This window comes from Neomonachus schauinslandi, chromosome 6, assembly GCF_002201575.2.
Source record: "Neomonachus schauinslandi chromosome 6, ASM220157v2, whole genome shotgun sequence".
In the NCBI taxonomy this organism is placed as follows: Eukaryota; Metazoa; Chordata; class Mammalia; order Carnivora; family Phocidae; genus Neomonachus; species Neomonachus schauinslandi.
Genome location: NC_058408.1, coordinates 40598113 through 40620010, shown reverse-complemented (window position 1 = coordinate 40620010; position 21898 = coordinate 40598113). Strand labels below are relative to the sequence as shown.

The following is a 21898-nucleotide window of genomic DNA, read 5'->3' as shown; positions in this document are numbered from 1 at the left end:
AATACGGGTAGGAGTGGGCCAGTATGCAGTAGGTGCTCAATAAAGGCTTGCTATTAGTAGGAGATAACTGCAGGAACCAGCCGTTAGATGTGGTGCTGTTGTGGCTGAGGGCAGGGAAAGTTAGGAACCCCCCCCCTTTCACGGACTTGATCTCACTGGGCCCTCAGGCAGAGGCTCAGAGAGCCCCCACACCACCAGGGCAGCTTCGCCAGGGCCAGGGGCATGCCTGTCTGCCTGCGGGTAGTTCTCCTTCAACTACAACTGCACCCCTGCCTCTTTCACGGTCCCTCAGGACCGGCACCCCTGCAGTGGCAGGGAAGGGGAGGGGGGCAGGGGGGCCTTAGCCGTGGAGAGATCTGGAGACGCAGAGAGGAGACTCTGAGGAGTGAGGGGTGACTCACCAAGGGCTCCTGCGGTGTGACCAGGCCAGCCCGCGGGGGGAGGGGGGCAACTCTTGTAAAGAAGGTCATTAAGGGCAAGGCAGGGACGCCTGGGTGGCTCATGGGACGCCCGGGTGGCTCAGTCGGTTAAGCTCTACCTTTGGCTCAGGTCATGATCCCAGGGTCCTGAGATCGAGCCCCGCATCGGGCTCCCTGCTCGGCCGGGAAGCCTGCTTCTCCCTCTGCCTCTGCCCGCCGCTACCCCTGCTTGTGCTCTCTCTCTCTGACAAATAAATAAAACCTTTAAAAAAAATTATAAATAAATAAATAAATCCCACTAGATAGAAATTATTTTTTTAAAGGGGGGCAAGGGGCGCGGGGTTCTCCTGCCCGCATCCGCATTCGGAGCCCCTGCGGCTGCGGAGCCAGGGGTTGGAGGAAGGAGGTGCGGAGTAGGATCGCTCCGGCACGGTTTTCAAGGCAGGGGAGAGGAGACCGAGGCCCCCCGCGCGGGGAAGCGGCCGGCGGACGCACGGGTGCAGAGCGGCGTGCCCGTGCCCACCAGCCGCGGGGGGCGCGTCCCAGGCCGGGGGCCGCCGTCTGTCCGCGTGGGCCACCGGGGACGCGGCGACACGGCCCCGCTAGGAGCGTCTTCGTGCGGGCGGACGGCCGGAGTCCCCGGGCCGGGTACCCGGCCGGCGGACGCTCATTAACCCTTGGAGAACCCGGGCGGAGAGCCGCGGTCCCCGCGCGGGGTGCGCCAGCCCGCTCCCTCCCGCAGCCCGCCCCGCTCCCACCTGACTGTCGTCTGGCCCTGCCTCCGGGAGCGGTGCGGCTATATTTCTCCTCCCGGCCGCAAATGCAGGGGGATGAGGGCGAGGATGGGTGCTCATAAAATTTATTTCGAGCAAGGTAGCTACCGGGAGCCTTAATATGATGAGTATTCAAGAGAGAATACATTAAGGCTAATGTATGCAGGGGAGAGGAGTTCTAGAGGCTTGGAAACGGAGACAACACGCTTAGGAACAACACTAAAAGCAGACAAGCCATTTCAGCCTCCAGCTTGCAGGGATGCTTCCTGCTGGGTCAGGCTGCGCTGCCCAAACTCGGGGTTCTCTCAGGCCTTGGGACCAAACTGGGGTGCTCGAGTTTGGCAAAAATGTGATGGACATTCTAAGGGCGCTTTTTTAAGTTAAAAAAATAAAATCTTTCACACTGTATTCCAATGTAGATTTGGGGGGGGGGCATTTTTAAAAACAAAGATAACATAGAAATGATTTGAGAGATCCATAATATATCAATAATGGTAAAATCAAATGTCAAGAGCCTGTTATGAACTCTGCCAGGTCCAGGATGTATATTACCTCAATAATCCATACCACTTGGTAGGAAAGTGTTCTTACCCCATTGTACACATGAGAAAACGGAGCTTGGAGACCCGAAGCAAAGTGCCCAAGGTCCCACAATGGGTGAATTGGGATTTGAACCAAGAGCCTATGCTTAAAGTAGGCTAACCCAGCCTGAGAGCTGGAGGGATCTGGACAGCCTCACCTGGCTGGCTCTACCCCTGTCATTTTATGGAGGGGAGGTGGAGGGAAGAGGTAGCCTCAAATCTGCTCTGCATACAATGACAAGGGAGTAAATAAGCCACGGGTCTCTCGTGCTCTGTAACACTGGGCAAATGGAAATATTTGAGACATACATTTAGATCCTGTAGACAGAGTATGCATGTGTTGTATGGGACAGATACCTAACGCCCAAAGGAGGGTGGGAAGCAGAAGCCCCTGTCCTGCTGATCCCCTCCCCCCAGCTGCAAGATGTCAGCTTGTTGATGGCATCTGTCAAGTTCAGATTCATCCTTGGCTGTGAGGGGGTGGAGACCTGTGAACTCAGATCCCACACTTCAGGTGACAGCACTCCATGTAATTATTTTGATTAGTGTGAAATGTAAGCTATCTAGAAATCTTTCCAGGAGCAACAACACAAGCTTTTTTTTACAATAAATGATTATTATTTTTAAATTCGGAGAGCCCGAACAGGACAGAGGTTATATGGGTCTCCTACTAGAAATAAAGTTGTAACCAAAATTTTCAAGGAGCCAGAAGATCTCCAAGTCCCTAATAAACTCAACTTACTTCATGCAGTATTTAATATCACAAGATTCCACTTTAAAAACTGGAATTTAAGCCGATCCTGGACGTCACTAAGACAGAATTTAACCTATAAACTCAGTTTCTGATATGAGGAGTCATTTCACTTAAAATGAACATTTTTATCTTATCTGCACGAAAGGGTTCTTTGGTGATGTTATCTGCTGGGGCTCGGCAGAGAGTGAGCTCAGCCATGAAAAGACAGCAAAGCCCACAGAACAGCCAAGGAATCTGGGGAGATGCTGGGTCACACGGTACAATGCCTTCCCCATTGGCAGGGCCCAGAGGCTTCTGTGAGTCCTGCAGAGTGACATGGCTCAAAGCACAGACCTAAGCACAGCGAGAGCAACTACATAGGCAGGGAGGCTCCACTGGACTCATCCCAGGACATCCACACCCACACAAACACATACACAGTCAGACAAACACACACATTCACACATACTTAGTACATACACACACAACACAAACACATATACATACTAACATACATAGAGAAACACACACAATCACAAATAAACCAAGATACACCCTGAGACACACACGAAAGCACCCATGCATACTACATTCACACAGACATACACGTTTGCATATACTCAGACATGCACCTGTAATACACACACTGGTAGGTACTCAAGCACACATATACCATGATACTTACACTCACACATACACATAAACATCATGCACACACACATCCTCATACACAGGCTGACGCATCGCCATTCTGGAAAAAAGCCAATTCTTCTGAAGTCCTGCTCCCTCTGGAAAGGAAGCATCTCAGAAGGAGGGAGCTGTCCAACCCTGGAGCTGTGGGTGAAAGTGAGCATTGAATGCTATAGAAAGCTAGGGGGAAGTAGAAATATTTTGTTCAAATACTCTTTTAGAAAACTGTTTGGAGAACTGGAAAGCTTTCAATTCTGCTTAGAGTTTAGATCTTCAAATCTTTAGGTCTGCCAAATTGTTTATAATAAATCCCAGATCAGAATCTGATAGATCTGGGTTCATATCTCAGTCTACCATGTATACGATTTTGGACAAATCGCTTAACGTCTTTGAGCCTCAGTTTTCTGATCTGTAAAACAGAGATGGTAACACCAGTCTCACAGGGTTGGCTGTGTGATCACATCAGACAATGAGTATAAAACACCTAGCCCCATAATACTGTTGCCTAGCTCACTGGTAACTCCCTCTTCCACTCCCCATGGCCAGTCGTCAACAAGATGAATTTATATATTTAAAGTATATTAAAATCATCTCATTTCCTTATTTCCCGATAGAATTTCCCCTCCCTCACTGACCTCCCCCTACACACACAAAACACTCAAAACTCTCCTCCATCCTTTTAGTTCTAAAGCATCTGAAGATGTGCACCCTTTTCTAATCAGCATAATCCCAGAATATGAATAGCAGATAATGCAACATTACAAGGTTAAGTCTTTTTGGAATAAAGAAATCTGGCAGATTGTTTCCTCCACAGAATGAGGGCAAATTTGCCAGACCTTGGTCTCCTCCCCCATATGTGAATGGTGAGAATGGGGAGGTGGGTTGGGACCACCAACTGACCTCACTTCACTTTTGCTGTAATGTATTCAGGTAAGAGTGGATTGAGTTCATATTAGCCATTGAGGATTCTAGTATTTTTCTTGGAGATCTCTAAATGCCCAATGGAAAAGTGACTATTTCTTATTTGATGACAAATGGCTAAAAACCTTTTCTTTGCCTGAAGCCTTAATCTACCTCTTCATCAAGGAAGCTTATAAAACCCATACCCTCCAATCACCTGAAATATTGCTGTGTGGGCACGAGGTGCTTAGTTTTCAGAGGGTCTACCCAAAAATGGACTCCATTCTAAATCCCCAATTCCTCCATTAGTGAAGTTTCAGAAAACTGGGAAGTAGAGGGGGTCAAAAGGTCTGATGTGGTCTGTGGTAGACCAAATCACCCCCTCCACACACACCCCTCCCCGTGACATCTAAAAAAGTATTCTGTGTTTTTATTCCCCACTCACAGTTCTTCATTTCCAAGCAGCTGCTCTCAAGGAACCAGGGGCCACCATGAAGCATTTCAGAGACAGTTTGCATTTATTTGTTTGATCGATTTTAATTCTTTGAAAAATGGTGTTTTCTATCTCTCTGGTCACGGAAGAACAGCAAGGTGAGGAAAAACATTTTTCCACTAAAGAGACTAAAACTAGAACCAACACACTTGGCAGTAACTTCTAAAATGTACTGAAGAAAGTGCACCTTTCTGGGAAAATGTACTGGAATTTCCATATTTCCATTGGAATTTTAATGCTGATGAGTATTTTGATATTTTAAAAACTAAGTTATTTCACGTTATTAGGAATAATGTTCACTGAACCATGCCCTGAGATCAGATTAATATTTTGTAAAATTTGGACTTTGATGTGCCACCTCAGAGAACCACGAGACCCTGCTTTTTATTTTATTTTTTTTTAAAGATTTTATTTATTTATTTGAGACAGAGAGAATGAGAGAGAGAGAGCACATGAGAGGGGGGAGGGTCAGAGGGAGAAGCAGGCTCCCTGCCGAGGAGGGAGCCCGATGCGGGACTCGATCCAGGGACTCGATCCAGGGACTCCAGGATCATGACCTGAGCCGAAGGCAGTCGCTTAACCAACTGAGCCACCCAGGCGCCCCTGCTTTTTAACTGCCTTTTGGGCAGAGCTCCTCTTTTGGTTTCAGAATTTGACTGAACAGCCCATGACAAGGTTTTCCTTGCTTCTTTCAGGATAGGAGCCAGGGTCTATGCTCCAGCGCTCCCAGTGGGGTGGGCAGATCCCACGACACTCCAGGGAGGCTTGGCCCCCTCTTGGGACACCCAGGAGCACTCCAGCCGCTGAGGGCTGCTCCATCTGCAAGATGGGAGCCTTGGTCCTGGTCTTTAAGATTGCCAGCACTCTGAACTTTGTCGAGGACTTGCAAATCTCCAAGTTCATTTACTCTACTCACTTTCTGTGAAAACTGAACCCCTACATCTAAAAGAGCTTCCCAAAGGGTACACAGTTGGGAGCCAAAGTGGGGCTGGAAGCTTCTTTTTGTCTGGGACATGTTCTGGCTGGGGCTGACTGAAGACCAAGGCTTCCAACAGAGCTCAAGAAAGCCTGTGGCTTTCACTCCAAACCCTTTTGCTAGTGACTTCACTCAAGAACTAAGTAGTTTTAGAGCTCATCTTAAATAACATTTTGGCCGATAAATGTTTCCCAACTACACAATTTTAGTTATTTGTTAATTTTCTTTACTGATTACAAACTGAAAGAAGAAGCTAAATGGGGCTTTGAGGAAACACATATACAATTGAAATATTATGCAAAATATTGTTTTTCTTAGAATTCTCCATTCCTTCCCCACATATAAGTGGGAGAAAACAACAGGTTTCCCTGAGTAAGTAAGAAGGAAGCCCGTTTCAAAAAGGCAGGCTGGGGAAGACCCCCTCAGTAGGGGTAGGGGTGGGGTGGGGGGGAACTTATTGATTTAGTCTGGGAGTGACTAATTCTAAAGTGTATCAACATATGGCCGCAGGACATACCAAGCATGGCACCGTGCCTGCCGAAACTCATACCTAGCTTCTGGAATGTCCAAGTCTAAGAATTATAACTGAACTATAGTTAAAATTAAATTAATTAAAAGTTTTATTCCTGGATCTATACTTCACAAATAAAACTTTCCACTTCAAAGTTTTCACCATCACCACTGACAATAAAATCCTGTTTTCTGGTCCCAACTCCCCTTTTCAATCACCTGATCATTGTGGCTGAAGGAACTGGAACCAAGGACTAATTCATCTCTGCAGTCCACATACAGGGTGAGCCTGAGACTCAGGATGTGTTTTACATGAAAATCATGACTCTGTGTGTCTGGGTTCCCCCACATACACTCTTTATTTTCCATCTCCCTACTAAGGACAATTCATTTTTATTGAACAATTTATAGCTTCCTTTTTCATATTTTCCGCTGTTCTAAACCCGTGTATCTTGAAGAGACCGTAACATAGTTTTCCCAAATATTTTATACATTTCTTCATAACTTAGTAAGAATTATCCCATAAGCAACACAACCGAAGCACAAAATTCCAATATTAAATCTTCAACACTTGAGCAGAAAAGTGCATTGAACATTGTGGTATTTTGTGATGGTGATGAAGCATTAAATAGAGCCACACAAATCCTGAGAAAAGCTGAATTAAAAAAAAACAAAACCTGGCATTGCATTTAAGGTAAATCACATTCTCTATTATAATTATACTTTGCTTACATACTTTAAAATACTTACATACTTTAAAAATACATCAACATACACATCTCATCTAATTTCCAGTCTTTCCTAGTTTTTTTTTTTTGTGTGTGTGTGTGTGTGTGTGTGTCTTGACGAATGACTAAAAACTAGAAAAAAAGTCAGAAAAGCCTTCTCATGTCAAAAATGACCGTGCCTAATGTTTTTTCCCTCCACTCGTCCTTCAGAATCCTCCCTCCCCAACAGATCCTATTTGTTTCATTTGGTGGTTCGGGGTCCCTCTGACAATCTCCTTTGTTCTTTTTCTGCTTAGGCAGCTCAAAAAATAGTAACCTTTTCAATATAAAGATCAAATCCTAAAGTATCCTGGAGATTAAGGCTGAATTTGGACAACATTTTAATAGGAGTCTTGTAGTAAATAAAATACATTATGTAAATATGTATTTGCAGGTATAGGATTATCTTCTAGATTAGATATTGACACAGAATTAATGTTCTTCAGTAGGATATCGAATATTCTCAGTGATTGCAAATAAAACAGGAAGTCACCTTAAACAAATCCATGACAGTCTACGGAAATGCTGCAGACACATCTCTGTTTCCACTCCATCTTCACATTTAATCATTGCTAAATTGCCACAATGGGTTTTTCTGATGTCTCATTCCGTAGCAATATTCCATATGTTTGGCAACCTCTCCCTCATAACGAGAAACTTTCAATTAATTTGGCTGCAAGTTTTGTCTCTATTAAGCTATTCCCAGGACCCATCCCTTAACCCTCTAACATTATAATTAAAGTAAATTATACTTTAAAGGCATTTGGGGGTGAGATACCGCAGTAAAACATCTGTGGCTAGACCCAGACTGACAGAGGGAAGGGGGCTGAGGAAATCTGAGAAAAGAAATCGAAATCCACCAAAATAACAACAGGACTTAGGACTTGCCTCCCAAGATGATTTTCCAATCCACCATTAATAAAGTTAACCTGGAGTACATTTTCCAAGAGAGAATCAATTCCAATTTTGCCAATTAAACCCAATCCGTCCACCTACTCCTAACAGCAGTGCCTCAAAATGGTTCATTTGTGCTCCATTTTGATCAGGGCTCCTGTAGAAATTAGGACCTAAAAAAAGGCAAAATCTCACTGCAGCATCTACTTTAGATGACTTTTGTCCTACCACAAACAACAATAGCCCAGCTCCTGGGCAGCCTGGGCCCAGAAACTGCCCTTCCTTCTAAGCCTCAAAAAAAAAAAAAAAAAAAAAAAGGTGAGGGATCCCATCACCCTGCAGCCTGCCAGTCAACCTCTAAACCCCTGTGCTGTGAATTTGTGCAGGAACCCATGTGCCCGTCCTGCAAACACGTCACAAGAAAAGGAAGGAAGAAGCAAGGAAGGGAAGAAAGGAAGAAGAGAAAGAATGAGAACGAAGATAGACACGTAAGCCACAATGGAATTTTACTAACAGCAGTAGTTTGCTCACATCTGTGTCGTGGGCATTGTTAACACACATTCCAGAAAGAGAGAAACGGCAGAAAATCATTACAGAAGGAAACCTGTATTCCCCACCCCCACCATCTCCAAACCCAGCATCCGTCGCTACCACAGCAAACTCCAACCTTGTTTCCCAAAGTGGGTAGTATTATTCCTTTCGTTGGGTGGACAGCTAAACTGTTTCCAAATCTCTACCATTCCAAAGCTTCTCAGCTCTAATCCTGCTCAATTTCCCTAAATGAAAGCAATGATATAAGGTCCATCCATCCAAGGCCACCAACACTTCCCATCCCACAACTCTTCAATTTGGAGGAGACTACTCTCCCAGCCAGAGAAATCCACCAAATATCCATCACTGCTGACCAAAACAAGAGGCTCAAAGCAGTCTTCTTAACAACGTGATAGGTTAGTCCCTGTTAACTAATTTTCCATCCGCGGAGGACTGCAGGTGCAACCCTCCCGCCCCTTCCTCCAGGCCTGCCTCCTCATCACGGGTGTCCCTCTGGGTTCTGCCTGCTAATGCGGTGCTAAGTACTCACTAATTGACTGTAGCACACAGTGAAAGGGCACTAAATCCGAGGCAAATGGGAAGTTAGGACAATGGGAATATTTAGGACTTGAGGCTGTCTACACCTGGTCAGCCGGGGTCATCAGGTCACTGTTCAAAACCCAAGACGCCCCTGTGGGCCGTGTTTTGTCTACTCACTGGAAAGAAATTGCTTTGCCGGTTTCCTGCCTCCATCGACCCCCACCTCACCTCTAGGAGGACGCAATTTTTAAAAACTCGACCCTGGTATTTATTTGCAGTGATGTAGGCGGTCTCCAAGACGTCTTGAGGACTCGCGTTGCTCTAATCCCCTGAGCATTCAGCCAACATTCTTGCCTTAACCCCGCTTCGTTTTTGGCGTGACAAGAGCGAGGTACACCTAGCATTTGGTCTTCCTTCAACTTCCTGCCGCTCCCGGTTTTATCCCGCCCCGGCCTGGCTAATAATTCCTCTCCTTCCTGATTAGTTTCACCCTTCAGATCCCTTTAAAGGACATTCACTCTGCCGTGAAAAAAAAAGTTCCATCCAGGACGAAGCCATCCCCTGAGCGCCCCAGACTGAAGCCTGCACTCGGTCCCCGACCGGCCGTGGCTTCCTCTATAAGGCAGGTGCAACCTGCGGCCGGCGCCGTTGCGCCTCTCCCGGCACACAGTGGCACGGTCGAATTTAATTTAGAGACCTCATCTCTTGTGAGCCCGCCGCATTTCGCGCTCTCGTCGAGGTCCGCTCAGCGCTGGGAGCAGGGCCGGGAGCCGAGGCTCGAACCCGGGCAGGGCGCGCGGGGTGCGCGGACCTCGCAGACCCGCTGGCTGCCTCCAAGATCCGTGCATGAGGAGCCGCTGCCCAAATGGGAAGAATGCTTTCCGAGGGTTAAAGTCCTGGAAAGCCTTGGGCCGCTGGCGTTGGAGTTTAGTTTTGTTTTCCCAAATGCTTGGCGAGAAGTGGGTATGGGGAGAAAGAGAGGTGTCGGCCCGGCGGCCTCCCTGGGCTGGGCACCTTGTCGGCGCTCCAGCTTACCGCTCCTTTCCCCGAGGGTCAAGTCTCTGCCGCCGCTCCAAAGGGGCAGGAATCGCGCCCCAGGTTTGGCCAGTCCCCGCTCGCTGGGGCCGCTCGGGAGAGAAAGCCGAGAAATGGAACGGGCAAGGTGGATGGAGGGAAAGGGCCGAGGCGCAGGAATGCCGAATGTGGCGCGCACGGTGGACACGGAGGTCGCCCGTGCCTTGCCCCCTTCGCAGGCACGACCTCTACCTCGGGCTGCGGGACGCGGGGTGCGCAAAGCCGGCTCTCCCAGATGGGCCGTCCTGTCCGCACTTGCTCCCACTGGCAAGCCCCCAACACCCAGGGCACGCGTCGAGCCTGCGCACAGCACCCGCGGGTGCGCTGCAAAACCCTGTTGAACGAATTCATCGCCAGCTCGCTGGGCCACACAAGCTAGCGCCTACCCGCCGGGCGGAGGAGCTCTGCCCCGGGAGCGCGGGGGTCACGCAGAGCGCGCTCCCGGACCCAAGGCCGCCGCTCCCGCCCAGCCCCGCCTGGCCCTGGTTTTCCACGAGCCCGCACAGCGGCCAAGCGAAGAAACAACTCGACTGGGGTGCTGCTTCCTCTTCTCAGTCCCGACTTTCCATCTTTCCCGGACACTGGGGACCGCTCAGGGCAGACCTTCGCCCCTCACCCTCCCCGCCTGTCCGCTCCCCGTCCGGGTTAAACCGTTAATTCCGCTCCCTGAGCGCACTGGGGCCGCGCCCGGCCAAGGAGGGCTCCCCTCCACCCTCGCCGCCCTCTTTGATCCAGACAGTGGAACCGGGGAGGTCGGAGCCCGCTCGCTCCTCGGGCGCCCTCGGCCACCCGGCTTCGCAACGAGGCGCTGTCGTGATCACCCGGTTTTCTCCAAATTCCCCTCCGGGTGGGGCGAAGCTCTGGCCCGAGGCTGGGGTGGGATCCTCCAGGTTAGGGAATCGGAATCCCCAATCCGCGAGGCCTGAATCTGCCGGCGGGGACAGCCACCAGTCTGACCTTTAAAAGTTGGCTCGCGCCTGACAATATTTTTGTGACGCGGGGAAGGAGATTTGTGGTGCCCGGGGCTGCTGTCTGAATTTCTGTATCGGAATCTGAATCAATCAATATCTCTCTGCCTCTCCGTATATATAATATATGGAGGTATATATCATATAATAAATTTTTTTCCTTGTTTTTCTTTCGGGCACCATCAGAAAAGGCACGAATGGAAAGAAGCTTGAATCGCTGCTCCAGAGTTTGAGAGAACTCCTGGCCCTGGAAATGAGTCCCTTCCACCCCTTAAGAAATAGTCTGCAAAAAGGATGGGATAACGTCGGGAATGAGGACTCTGATGCAATCCGTGCTGGAGGATTTACCCCACGCACCCGCAGGCACCCCGGAAGAGAAGAAAAGGTAGTGGGGCATCCTAGAGAAGTTATTCACCCAGATCCTACCACATACACAATCAAATACCCTTTACTCACAACTTTGGGGTTTGCAAGAGCTGCAAGAAGTAGATATTTTAAGAGATAAGGGTGGGATGGGAGATGCCCTGGACATGTTCCCCATTTATCACTCCCTGCCTGGTCCCAGCGGGTCGCTCCTTTCTCCCACCAGGGTTGGCCAGCTCTCCAGCCAGCAATCCCGGGGGCCGTCGGGGGCCATTGTCCTTCCCTCGGGGCCCAGGGAAACTACGTGGGAGATAGGCCAAAACCGAGGGCAAGGGGCAATAAAACGTCCACCTCCCTGTATGTCCCTCACTGTTCCGAGTCGTCTTGGCATGCAAGAGGGGCCAGCAGGGCCGAGATGCATGGGGAAACTGATGAGTTCAGGGAGGAGACAGGTTCGGAGGAGGATCAGGAGGCGATCGCGGAATCCAACACTGCCCGCCCCCCACCCCCCCACCCCCCCCCCACCCCCGGGGTCGGAACTGTGAGAATTCGGACCTGGCATTTCTACAGGCCAGAGGGAGGCGGCGGGAAGATCTGAGCACAAGCAGGCTGTGCCCATAATGAGAGAGAGAACCGCAATCCTAACTGTGGGCCAAGTAGCTGGGACCCGCCAGCTTAGGACAAGGTCCCTTTCTGAACCTATCCACCTAGCCAGAAAAAAAAAAAAAAAAACCACCCAAGGCCCTGGGTCCATGCTGGACAGGACCTCCGCTCATGCTGGACGTGAACCTCATGGGTGGTGCCTCACCCAAACAGTGCTCCTGTCACCCAGAGCAAGGAGCCGGGGTTTTGAGTTCCTTAGAACACACTGACCAGAGACAGGAACCAGGCTGCCCGGAAACCCGTCAGAGATTTAAAAGGGGGTGGGGCTCTACCTCCCTACTCCAGGGTGTTCTCCGGGATCCTCCCAGACTCCTCCCGCCGATTCTTCCCGAGCTTCTTGCCCCAGGCTGATGCCCCTCAAACAGATGAAGATCCTCAAGCTTGTCTAGAGAAGTCTGAGCCAAGCGTGGGCCCCATCAGGCCGCCCCAGAGCTGTCGAAGCCGCCAGGCTCTCATCGGCCCTGCAACGCCTGCGCGGGGAAGCAGGAGGAGGGTGACCATGCTGACAGGAGCGAGCAGTGGTGGGAGGTGGGGGGGGGGGTGCAGAGAGCAAGGAATAAGCCCACCAAGAGAGAAATTATTACACTACTTGGTTAACGTTTTCCTTAAGGGAATGCACCTCACCCACCCTCAAAAGAATATTCTGCCTCCCAGACAAACTGGATTCAAACTCCTAAAATGCCCCTATGACTCCAGGGCACCAGAGGGACCCAAGTTGGGGGATCCTTACATCTGTGCCCTGAAGTGCTCCGTCTGTGGTGGCTCAAGGTAAAGAAACCAAATATGCCTGTGTGTGTGCCCCGGGGGGGAGGGGGCAACCCAGACCTTCCAGTTGTAGGGTTGGAAGAACTGTTGCCCGAGAGCCTTTCTGTTGTCTCCACTCTCCCAAGCTGTAAACACCCAGAGGCCTGGGATGACCCTTCTTCTTCCCTGAGGTCTAAGGGCATGTCCCCCACCCCCACCCCAGTGGGCCACTTGTTCCAGAAATGAGAATGGTGGTGTTTATGTGTGTGAGGGGACCACACCCCACCTATGCCCAGTTCTCCGCACCAACAGTCACATCTGCTGGAAGGGGATGAGTATGTTCCATGCATGCCCCCCGCCAAAAAAAAAGCTGGACTGCAAGTCTTCAGGGATTGGGCCCCTCAGTTTTGGCCACTGCTTCCTTCAACAGGCCCCAGAACCAGGGCAAGACAAAAGGAAAGGCAGACCAGCCCCTCCTGGTTCGGCATTGCCTCTGCTGGGCAGCCCTGGGATGAGAGTCCCACTCTCTGCTTCACTGAGTTCTCCCCAGTTGGAACCCAGACTGGAGCCCTGGTGAACTGTAGCTCTGGAGGCAAGTTCTAGGCATTTTAGGAAATCGAGTTCCTGACGTCGAAATCAAAGTTGTCTCTGAGTAAGAGAAACAAAAAGTGAGACATCTAAGAGTGTGCTGAGCGCCCCAGGAAAGGATGTCAGAGCAGAGCACTCGGCCCTTCTTTGCGTCCTGACAGGCCACCTACGGACCACAACTATTAAAGCACAGACGTACTGGGCAACAAGGACACGAGCCACACACACGCCTTCAGCCCACTCACACGCTCCCCTCACTCACGCAGAGCTACAGTCCGTCTAAGGACTTGGAGCTCCTTTGCCAGGGTCTGTGTTTCTGTTTCTGCAGGGGCTGAGAACCCACTCCCTCCTTGCCCGCAGTGGGGTGGGGGCAGTGAGGGCAGCAGCGGACCCCGAAAGCCTTCTACAGACACATCTAGGTCAGCAGGAAACTTCCCAACGCTAGGTGCAGACGTGGAACCGTTTGCCAACAGTTGACAGGAAAAGACACAAAGGATAACTGCAGGATACAGTCAGAGAACAACCTACATAGGTTTGGGGGATGCAATCCTCTTCCAGTTCCTTCTCAAAAACTTCCCAGGGAAGCCCAGGACACACACGATCACCAGCCTGCCCTTTGAGGTATGGCCCAGGCAGAATCCCTGCGGCGGAGAGCCGGGGCGCAGGAGGGCGCAGGAGGGCGCAGCCGCGCGCCCTCCGAGTTCGTAAGTAGATACCATTATTTTATTTACTTAAAATAAACCTCGAGGACGTAGCTACCGCTCCACTAAAGAAATCGCGGGCGGAAGCACAGTCCTTTGGCAAGCGGAGTGAGGGAACCTTTCCCTCTCCACGGTGCGCGGTGGTGTTGCGCAGAGTCCGCGAGCCTGTAGGGCAGGACTCACTAGGCGCCCGCCGGGCGCGCGCGATGCCTCGGGACCTGCTCCGGCCTCCGCACAGATTCTCCATCGAAGACTCCGTTGGGGAGTGCGGGACAGAGAGAGGCTCCCTCAGGGAAAATGCCTGAGCGCGCACACCCAAACACACACAGAGACCTGGGGATAAACACGCCTCGAGCTCCCGCAGTCTTGCTAATATCGGGCGCGGGAAAGAAAGTGGGTGGGCGAGCAAAGCGCCCAAATATCCTAGGGGCACCCTATGTGTCTCCCCTGCCGAGTCCAAGCCGTCCGGAAAGTATGTCCTCGCGTGCGCAAAGGCTGTACCCCGAGTTCACAACTTCGTCCCGGCGCTTCCCCCTCCCCTGCATTCCTCGGCTAGCTGGAACATGGCGAGTTGACTTCCTCACTAGAAGCAGGCAGTCCCCGGCGGCGCAGCCTGCGGGCGCCGCGGGCAGCAGCGGCTGAGGACGCACCGGGCGCGCACACCCTGCGCGCGGGGACAGAGCGTGTGGCCTGGGCTTCCGCGCCGCCAGCCCCGGGGGCGGGGGACGCGCTCTCCAACTTCCCGCCAGCTGGGGTGAAGTTGCACTAGCGGTACTTCGAGCTTTGACCGGAACCCCAGGAGGGAGGGTGCTTTACAGGGACCACCCCAGCCCTCAGGCCTGGCCTGCAGTTCGTTCCCCTGGTGTCCCCAAACAGCACTCTCCCAACGCTCCTAGAAAAGCCATGGGCTGGAGATGCGGGGTTCGGTACCCTCGGCTGGCCCCGAGCACACTTGGGAGGCTCTCACTTTCGGCCCCCAAAGCCAAGAGCCAGGCCCTTTAAACGCACTCTGGCCGGTGCCCCTGCCCTGTGACCGCCTCTGCGCCGGGGCCGGCGGCCCCTCGCCCCGCCCGTCCCCTCCGATCCAGGCTACACGCAGCGTCCGACCCGCCCCGTACCGGCCAAGGCTGCTGGCTGTCTTGTTATCAAATTAAATCAGCGAGAAAGGGGGGTGTCTTACGTTGCATCGGCACACCAAGCATCTCCGGGAGCCCCTTGACAGCCCCCTCCGCGGGGACAGCTGCGCTCTGCATCATCTTGGAGCGAGAGCCAGGGAGTCGCAGTCTACGGAGATCTCTTGCTCTCTCGCTTAAGCTGGATTCAGAAATTTGAAAATAATAATAAAAACCCCAACCAGGCCGCCGAAGTCACGGTGGAAGCCGGACCCTCCGCCTCTCCGGGAGGATTCCACAGGCTGGCTGGCCCCCTCCCCCCGCCAGCCCTCAGTCTGTTTCAAATCCCTTTGATCTCGCTCTCCCGGGTAGGTGCACATCCCGGGTTGAGGAGACGCTGTTGCTGCAGCTCTGGCTTTTTTCCCCTCCTCCTTCCCCCGCCCGCTTCTCTCCCCCTCCCCCTCCACCCTTCGCGTGCCGGCCGCCGGGGAGGCCGCGGTCACCCAGGCCTTTTGATTCATTCACACTGCAGGAACGGCCGTGACGTCGCTTTCCGCAGGGAGGCCCGCCCTTCAGCCAATCCCCACACCCGGCAGCGGGCCGTGGACCCCGGCCGGAGTGGGGGGTCCCGGCGCCCCGAGTGTGGAGGGCCGCGCAGGGGGGCGGGGCCGCACCCAACGGGGCGGGGCCTCGCGGGACGTCTCCCCCCCCCCCCCCCGCAACCGCCCCCCGTCCCTGCGCCCAGCCGTGCGGGCTCGCGCCCCGGGTATAAATACTGCGGCGGGCTCGGCCGTGGCAGCAGGTGCTCCTGGACGGCGGAACCTCGGGCTTGCGGGTTTCCGAGGGGCCTGCGGGGGTTTTGGAGCCGGCTGGCGGCTCGTGTCCCCACTGCCCCTCCATTCGGACCAAAGGATGGGGAAGGGCGTGGCAGACCCTCCGAAGGCCCGGGCCGCACGGCAGAGTCTTCCGCTCGTGCGCTCTCGGTCCCCGGTTTCTCTCCGCCCGGGACTCCATCCTCCATCCTCCAACTCCTCCTCCTCTTCTCCTCCGGCCAATTCCTTTCCCGCCGGCGCTTCTCAGCCCTTGCTCTCTCTCCCCCGCGTCTGGCTGAGGCTAGGCCAGGGACAGCCCGTACTCGGCCAGGAAAGCTCGAGTCACGCCGCGGGCAGCGGCAGGCGGGGGAAGGGGGCCGGGGGCTGCGCGCGGAGGTGGCCGGGCGCGGACTCCCGATGCGCGCCCCCGCTCGCCGCGGCCTGCCGCCGGGACTCCGCGCTTCCCTCCTCCTTGGCCCCGTCGGGTCCCCGCGCCTTTTGGCTGCCGGGCTGTCGGCGCCGCTCTGCCCACGGCGGCTCAGCTGGGTCCTGTCCTCGGTCCCCAGGGACCGCTCTGCCTCGCCTGCTGCAACCGCGGGCGCTTTGAACAATTCCGGAACCTCGTGCGTGCAGGGCGGCAGCGCGCACACGGACACCCGGGCTAACCGGGTTAGAGAGAAGGGGCACGTGTGCTTATTGTATTTACAAGGCACACACGCACACTTAAATTCTCAACGCCAGTTCCTGGCGGAAATAAAACAGAAGGCCCACCTCTGGGGCACGTCGCCGCCAAGGGTCTCTAAGGCTTCATCAGTTTGCTCGACGCCACTTGGCTGCAGGCGCGGGAAGCCCACTTCCCCTGCCACAGGACCCAGAGGCTCTACGGATTCCACCCTCGCGACGCCCCCATCCTGAATTCGTTCCAGAGATGTAAACAGATGTGCCCTCCCAGCCTAGTCAAGTCGTGCCCCTCTCCAACCTTACAGAGCGTCCCCTGGTTTTTCTCCTGGCGTTGTCCCTAAACAAGGGACACCAGGGGCGGTGAAGGACGAATATGAAGATGGGGGAGGAAGGCATGGTCGTCTACGCTTAGAATTTGTCTTCGATGAAGTCACACAGTGACTTCTATGTGTCCTGGTACTGGGTTGGCATCATTTCTTGCCCTGTTGACCTGCGGTGACTCCAATATGCAAGAAACCCGGTGACATTTTCGGTGTTTACCAAAATGTTTTTTGGTTTTTTTTTTTTTTTTTTACAAAAATGTAACTAGCAAACAAATACTAGAAAATGCCACCTTCGTTAGCAACCAAAGACACGCAAAATAATACATCATAGTACAGACTTCTGTTTTGTGTGTTAAACGACCTGCTAAGGTGGAGGGAATCCTAGAATTTGGTGCTGGTGAGGGTACTTTGAAGCTGGTACTCTCACATTACTGCTGGTGTGCTAATAAACTCTTAAATACGTTAGGAAAGCAATTTGGCAATATGTATCAAATTCCATAATTTTTTCATATCCTTTAGCTCATATAATTCCACTTTTGAGTGTGTGTTCCACAGAAATAATACAAAATGTGAAAAAAAAAAAGATTTCAAACATGAAGATGCTTATTACAGCATTATGGTTTGGAGAAAAAAAAAAAAAAAAACCTCTGCTATCCCACAAAAGAAAAGTGGTTTAGTAAAGTAGAATAAATTTGCTTGGTAATATGTTATACAATTATTGAAACTAATTATGAAATCTAGCAACATGGGAATGCTTGTGAAACACTAAAATTTTAAAAAGCGTGATACAGTATTATATGATTCTAAGTTTTCCAAAATGTTAGTCAAAGATGAAAGCAGTGTTAATACCCATTGTTGGCTAGGGTGTGGAGAAATCAGAAAACAATTTTCTGGTGGGGATGCAACAGGGAACAATGTCTTCTGAGGGCACTTTGGCAATATATTTTATAGCCTAAAAATGTGATGGATTTGACCTAATCCATATAGAAATTTAGTCACAGAAAATAATCAGGAATATTTATAAAGATGTAGTTACAAGGATGTATGTAACATTTTTAAAAGAGAATAAACTACATATCCAGCAATAGGGAATTATTAAATTAATTTGTTTACTCCAATTTGAGTAAATAAAATGTATTGTTAAATTGTTGTTAGAAAATGCAACAGAAAAAATATTTACTAATGTAGAATAGTGAGGTTTATTAGAGTGAATATGAAGCAGTATGAACTGTAGGGTTTTTTTAAGCAGGATAGATAGAAAATACATGTTAAAACATGAAAGTGGTTACCTGTACAGTGGATATTTTTATTTTCTTAGTTTTCCTTTTTTAAGTTTCCTAAATTATCTTATAAAGCAGAAAAAAACTAATAAAATTTCTTTCAAAAACATTGAGAAAACACTGAAAGAAAATATATCAAAATGCTATTCAAAAACCTATGGGGAAAAAGTATATTAGGGAGATGTATTACGGAATTTTTTTCTTTTTTCTCTGTTCCAGATTTTCTGTAAACCGGTTACATTTTTTTCCAGTAATATTAGTAAAAGATAAAATATATGCAGTGAAATGTCAAGCATTGTGTGGTAGTGACTTTTATAATTAAAAATTACATTTTTAAAATGCTTTCTGCAGTTCCTGCTCCCCTGGCATGAACCTGCCCAGGTCCTGCCCTCTTTTCATTGCCTGTCACTAGCCTGTCACTGGGTGAGGGGCAGCATGACTGTGGGGGACTCTCCTGTGCCCACCACCCAGCGCTGACTCAGCAGATGCCATTCTTACCTTTATCCAATGGCACAAGAGCCCTGGGACGTGCACTGGTTTCTCAGTTCTTCAACTTGTGGGCAGCAGCTCCCCTGCACCCCAGTGCATCCTCACTCATACCCCCACTGCAGCTCAGCCAATAAATGCCCTTTCCACATTCCGAGACTTTTCTAGAAGTATGAGCTGGGTTCCATTCTCAACATCTTCCATTAGCAGCATACATCTGCCGAGGCATTCACTTCCTTCCTGGGGCCTCCACTTCCCCATCTGTAAATGAGGAAACCCCCATGAAAAGCTTTCCTTAAGTAGATATTCTAGTGCCTATGGCTGCTGATAGCAACAGGAACAATATAATAGCATACAATGGTAATAAGAGCCACCAACATTTATTGACAGTTTGAAACTGTGCCAGGCACCCAGGTAAGTGCTTCTACCTACATAATCCATCTTTTCCCTTATAACAGTTCAATAAATGGTATTGTCATACCTATCTGGAGGATGAAAAAGCTAAAGCTAACAGGGGCTAAGGTAGTCCCTACCCCCAGAGAACGCGAGAGAATGGCTGAATCCCACAGGAAGACTCTCTGGTGGATCTGTGTGGACCTAAACCTCTGAGCTGACAGAGCAGGGGTCTTCTCGGTGAAAGCCACCCCAGGGCTGGCAGGTGACCCACCAGGAGCGATAGTCTTTAGGGTGGACCTGTGGCTTTCGGCTACAACTTACTCGGAGGGTGGGCACCAGAGGATGGGTCAGTGGTGATGTGGCTTTCTCCAGGTCTGAGTTCTCTCAGGGCAGTCGGTCAATATGAGTTTCTGGTGCTTTCTGGACATCTACACATTACATTTCTGGGAACCAAACTCAACATGTCAGTGGATCCAAAGCTGAAGGAAGAATCCCTAGAAATCCAATGTAGGGAAATGATTATAGCTTGCATTTGTCTAGCACTTTACAATTTACAGAGTTCCTCTACATATTTTATCTCATTTGATCTTCAATCATGCTGGGTGTAGGTATGATTATCATACCTAACGGAGAGGTTAAGTGGTTTGCCTAAGGTCAAGCTGCTAATAAGTTGCAGAGCCAACTGGAGATTAAATCTAGCCTTTGACTCCCACTCTGGTGCTCTTTCCACTCTAGACAGCAGACTTACATGTCTTCTAACCCTTACATTTTAGGAGCTTCCCAGAGTGGGCGAGTTCACCCTCAGATGCCAGGAATTCTGAACCCCAGCCTCTTTCTCCACTTACCACTCCTGTTCCCCATCAGCCCATCTCCAATCACCTCCTCCTTGTCCTCCTGCCTCTCCAACCCTCTTTCATCATTTGCATTTTGAAACTGTTTCCTTAATTATTCCCCTGCTGTTGGAAACCTGCTCTCCCCCTTCTCTGTGGCATCCTTTGATTTATCTCTGTCTGGATAACAGCTCCCCAATTCTCCTTGGGGAATCCAATTTTCATTCATTTTTCTGCTGAGCTAGATTGATATAGACCCTCTGCCCTGGTCCATATTACTCATCCCAGCAGAGAGAACCGGGGAGACCAACCCTCAGCCCGGCCCCTGGGGAGCCACTGTCTTGTTCAGGGAGCCACAAGGAGTTCTCCAATAAAAGGACAGGGGCCTTTGCTCTTCCCCAACTGTCCACCCGGTCCTTCCAGTCATTTGTCAAGGGCCCCTTTTGCGAGCCCACCACTTTGTCATTTGTCTCCTTCTCTTCCCAGAACCTTCCAGGGATCTGCCCCCACCCCCAGGATGCTGATCAGAAGGCAGCTGCTGCTTAACCTAACCCTGCCCTGTGTCCTTGACACAGGAATTGAAGGGACACAGAAAAGAGATGGTTCTGCCCCTGGGCATCTAACACTCAAGATAAGATTATAAAGCAGTAAGGGGCTGAGAAACAGAGTAAGACAAGAGCACTGGGATCCTCAGAGGAAGAAGGAAGGTGACAATAGCTAACACTTAGATGAACAGCACTGCTCTAAGCGCTCCGTATGTGTTAACTCATTCAATCCTCACAAACCCTTTGAGGCAGGTATTATTATTATCCCCATTTTACAGATGAGGAAACTGAGGCACAGAGAAGTCAAGTGACATGCCCAAGGTTGCACAGCAGTAGGCAGTGGAGTCAGGATATGATCACAGGTAGTCTGGCTCTATGTTTGCCAGCACCACCGGCATCATCATATAATTGTCCCTGGCATAGGAAAGTCCCTGGGCATAGCCAGGTGGTGGGTCCACACAGAGCCCATTACCTGGCAAGGCCAACTCCTTTGAGATCCATCTGTGCAACCATCACACCCCATGCCTGGGTGCATGAGAAGCTGGGGAATAAATCAGGGAATCTGGTCACATTCAAATTTCAGGGCTTATTCTCTTTCTTTCCCATCCAAAATCTAGAGTATCTTAGCTTATTCCTGAATTCATGCACTCATTGAGCGTCCATTGTACGTCAGCTCCTTCCTAGACCCTGGAAGACAATGACCTGGAGTGCCAAGTGCTGACAGTCCATAACTAGCTTTGCTCCAGAATTCCCAGCATTCCTGTGAGATAGTGTCAGCCAAGTTCCCCAGGTGCAATGAATGCATTCCTTATGCTGGGAGGGGGTTGGGGAATGGGTGAGCAAACCTTTGGGTTCTGGGCTCAGAATGTCTGCGTTCAAATTCCAACTTGGATACAGCTGAAGTGGGGCAAGTTTGGCAGGGTCCTTCTCATAGGCGAGTTGGGGTAACAATAGTACTCTCCTCACAGGTGGTCACTGGAAGCATCTAGGAGGCTTTCCCCTAGAAAAGTTGGCTGGCATCATTATTGTACCCTTTCTGCAGTATTGTGTCTGTTTTTCTTTTCTTTTCTTGTTTTATATTTATGGGAGAAACCAGGGGACAAGAAACTTACTCAGGTGTTTTCAAGCAAAGACTAGAACTTGGGAGCTCTTCTTTCCTAAAAATGTTCGTTGGGGAAGAGAAAGGTCCATGGTGGGGGGGCTATTCTTTGGGAGTTTTTCCCCCCTTGGGGAGTAGAGGAGACCTGCTCCTCCAAAATGGTCTCAAGCTGAGGTTCAGGTGCCAAAACTGCCCCTTGGGTGAAATTTTCAGCCATCTTAGGAAAATCTTCCTGACGCCTAGGGCAAATGATTTAAACTTGCCAGCCTCGTTTTCCTCATGTGTAAAATGGGAATAAAACCAGCCTACATGGTAGGGTCTAGTTGGATTCGAGAGAATGGGTATAAACCCGGGAGCCCAGTGCTCCACACACAGAAGACTCTCAAATGTCACCACAGTGGTTAAGAACGGTGACGCACAGTATTC

The 21898-nt window shown here is 50.6% G+C and overlaps 1 protein-coding gene across 1 annotated transcript in view; it reads right to left on the bottom strand.

Annotated features, from left to right (window-relative positions):
• The window catches only part of LHX4 (LIM homeobox 4), a 40042-nt gene extending 24878 nt beyond the window's left edge, over positions 1 to 15164 (bottom strand). Inside the window, exon 1 of the mRNA XM_021682562.1 lies at positions 15089 to 15164. Within this exon, the coding sequence (XP_021538237.1) occupies positions 15089 to 15164 (76 nt within the window). The remainder of the gene's footprint in view (positions 1 to 15088) is intronic.
• Positions 15165 to 21898: the final 6734 nt, after the last annotated feature.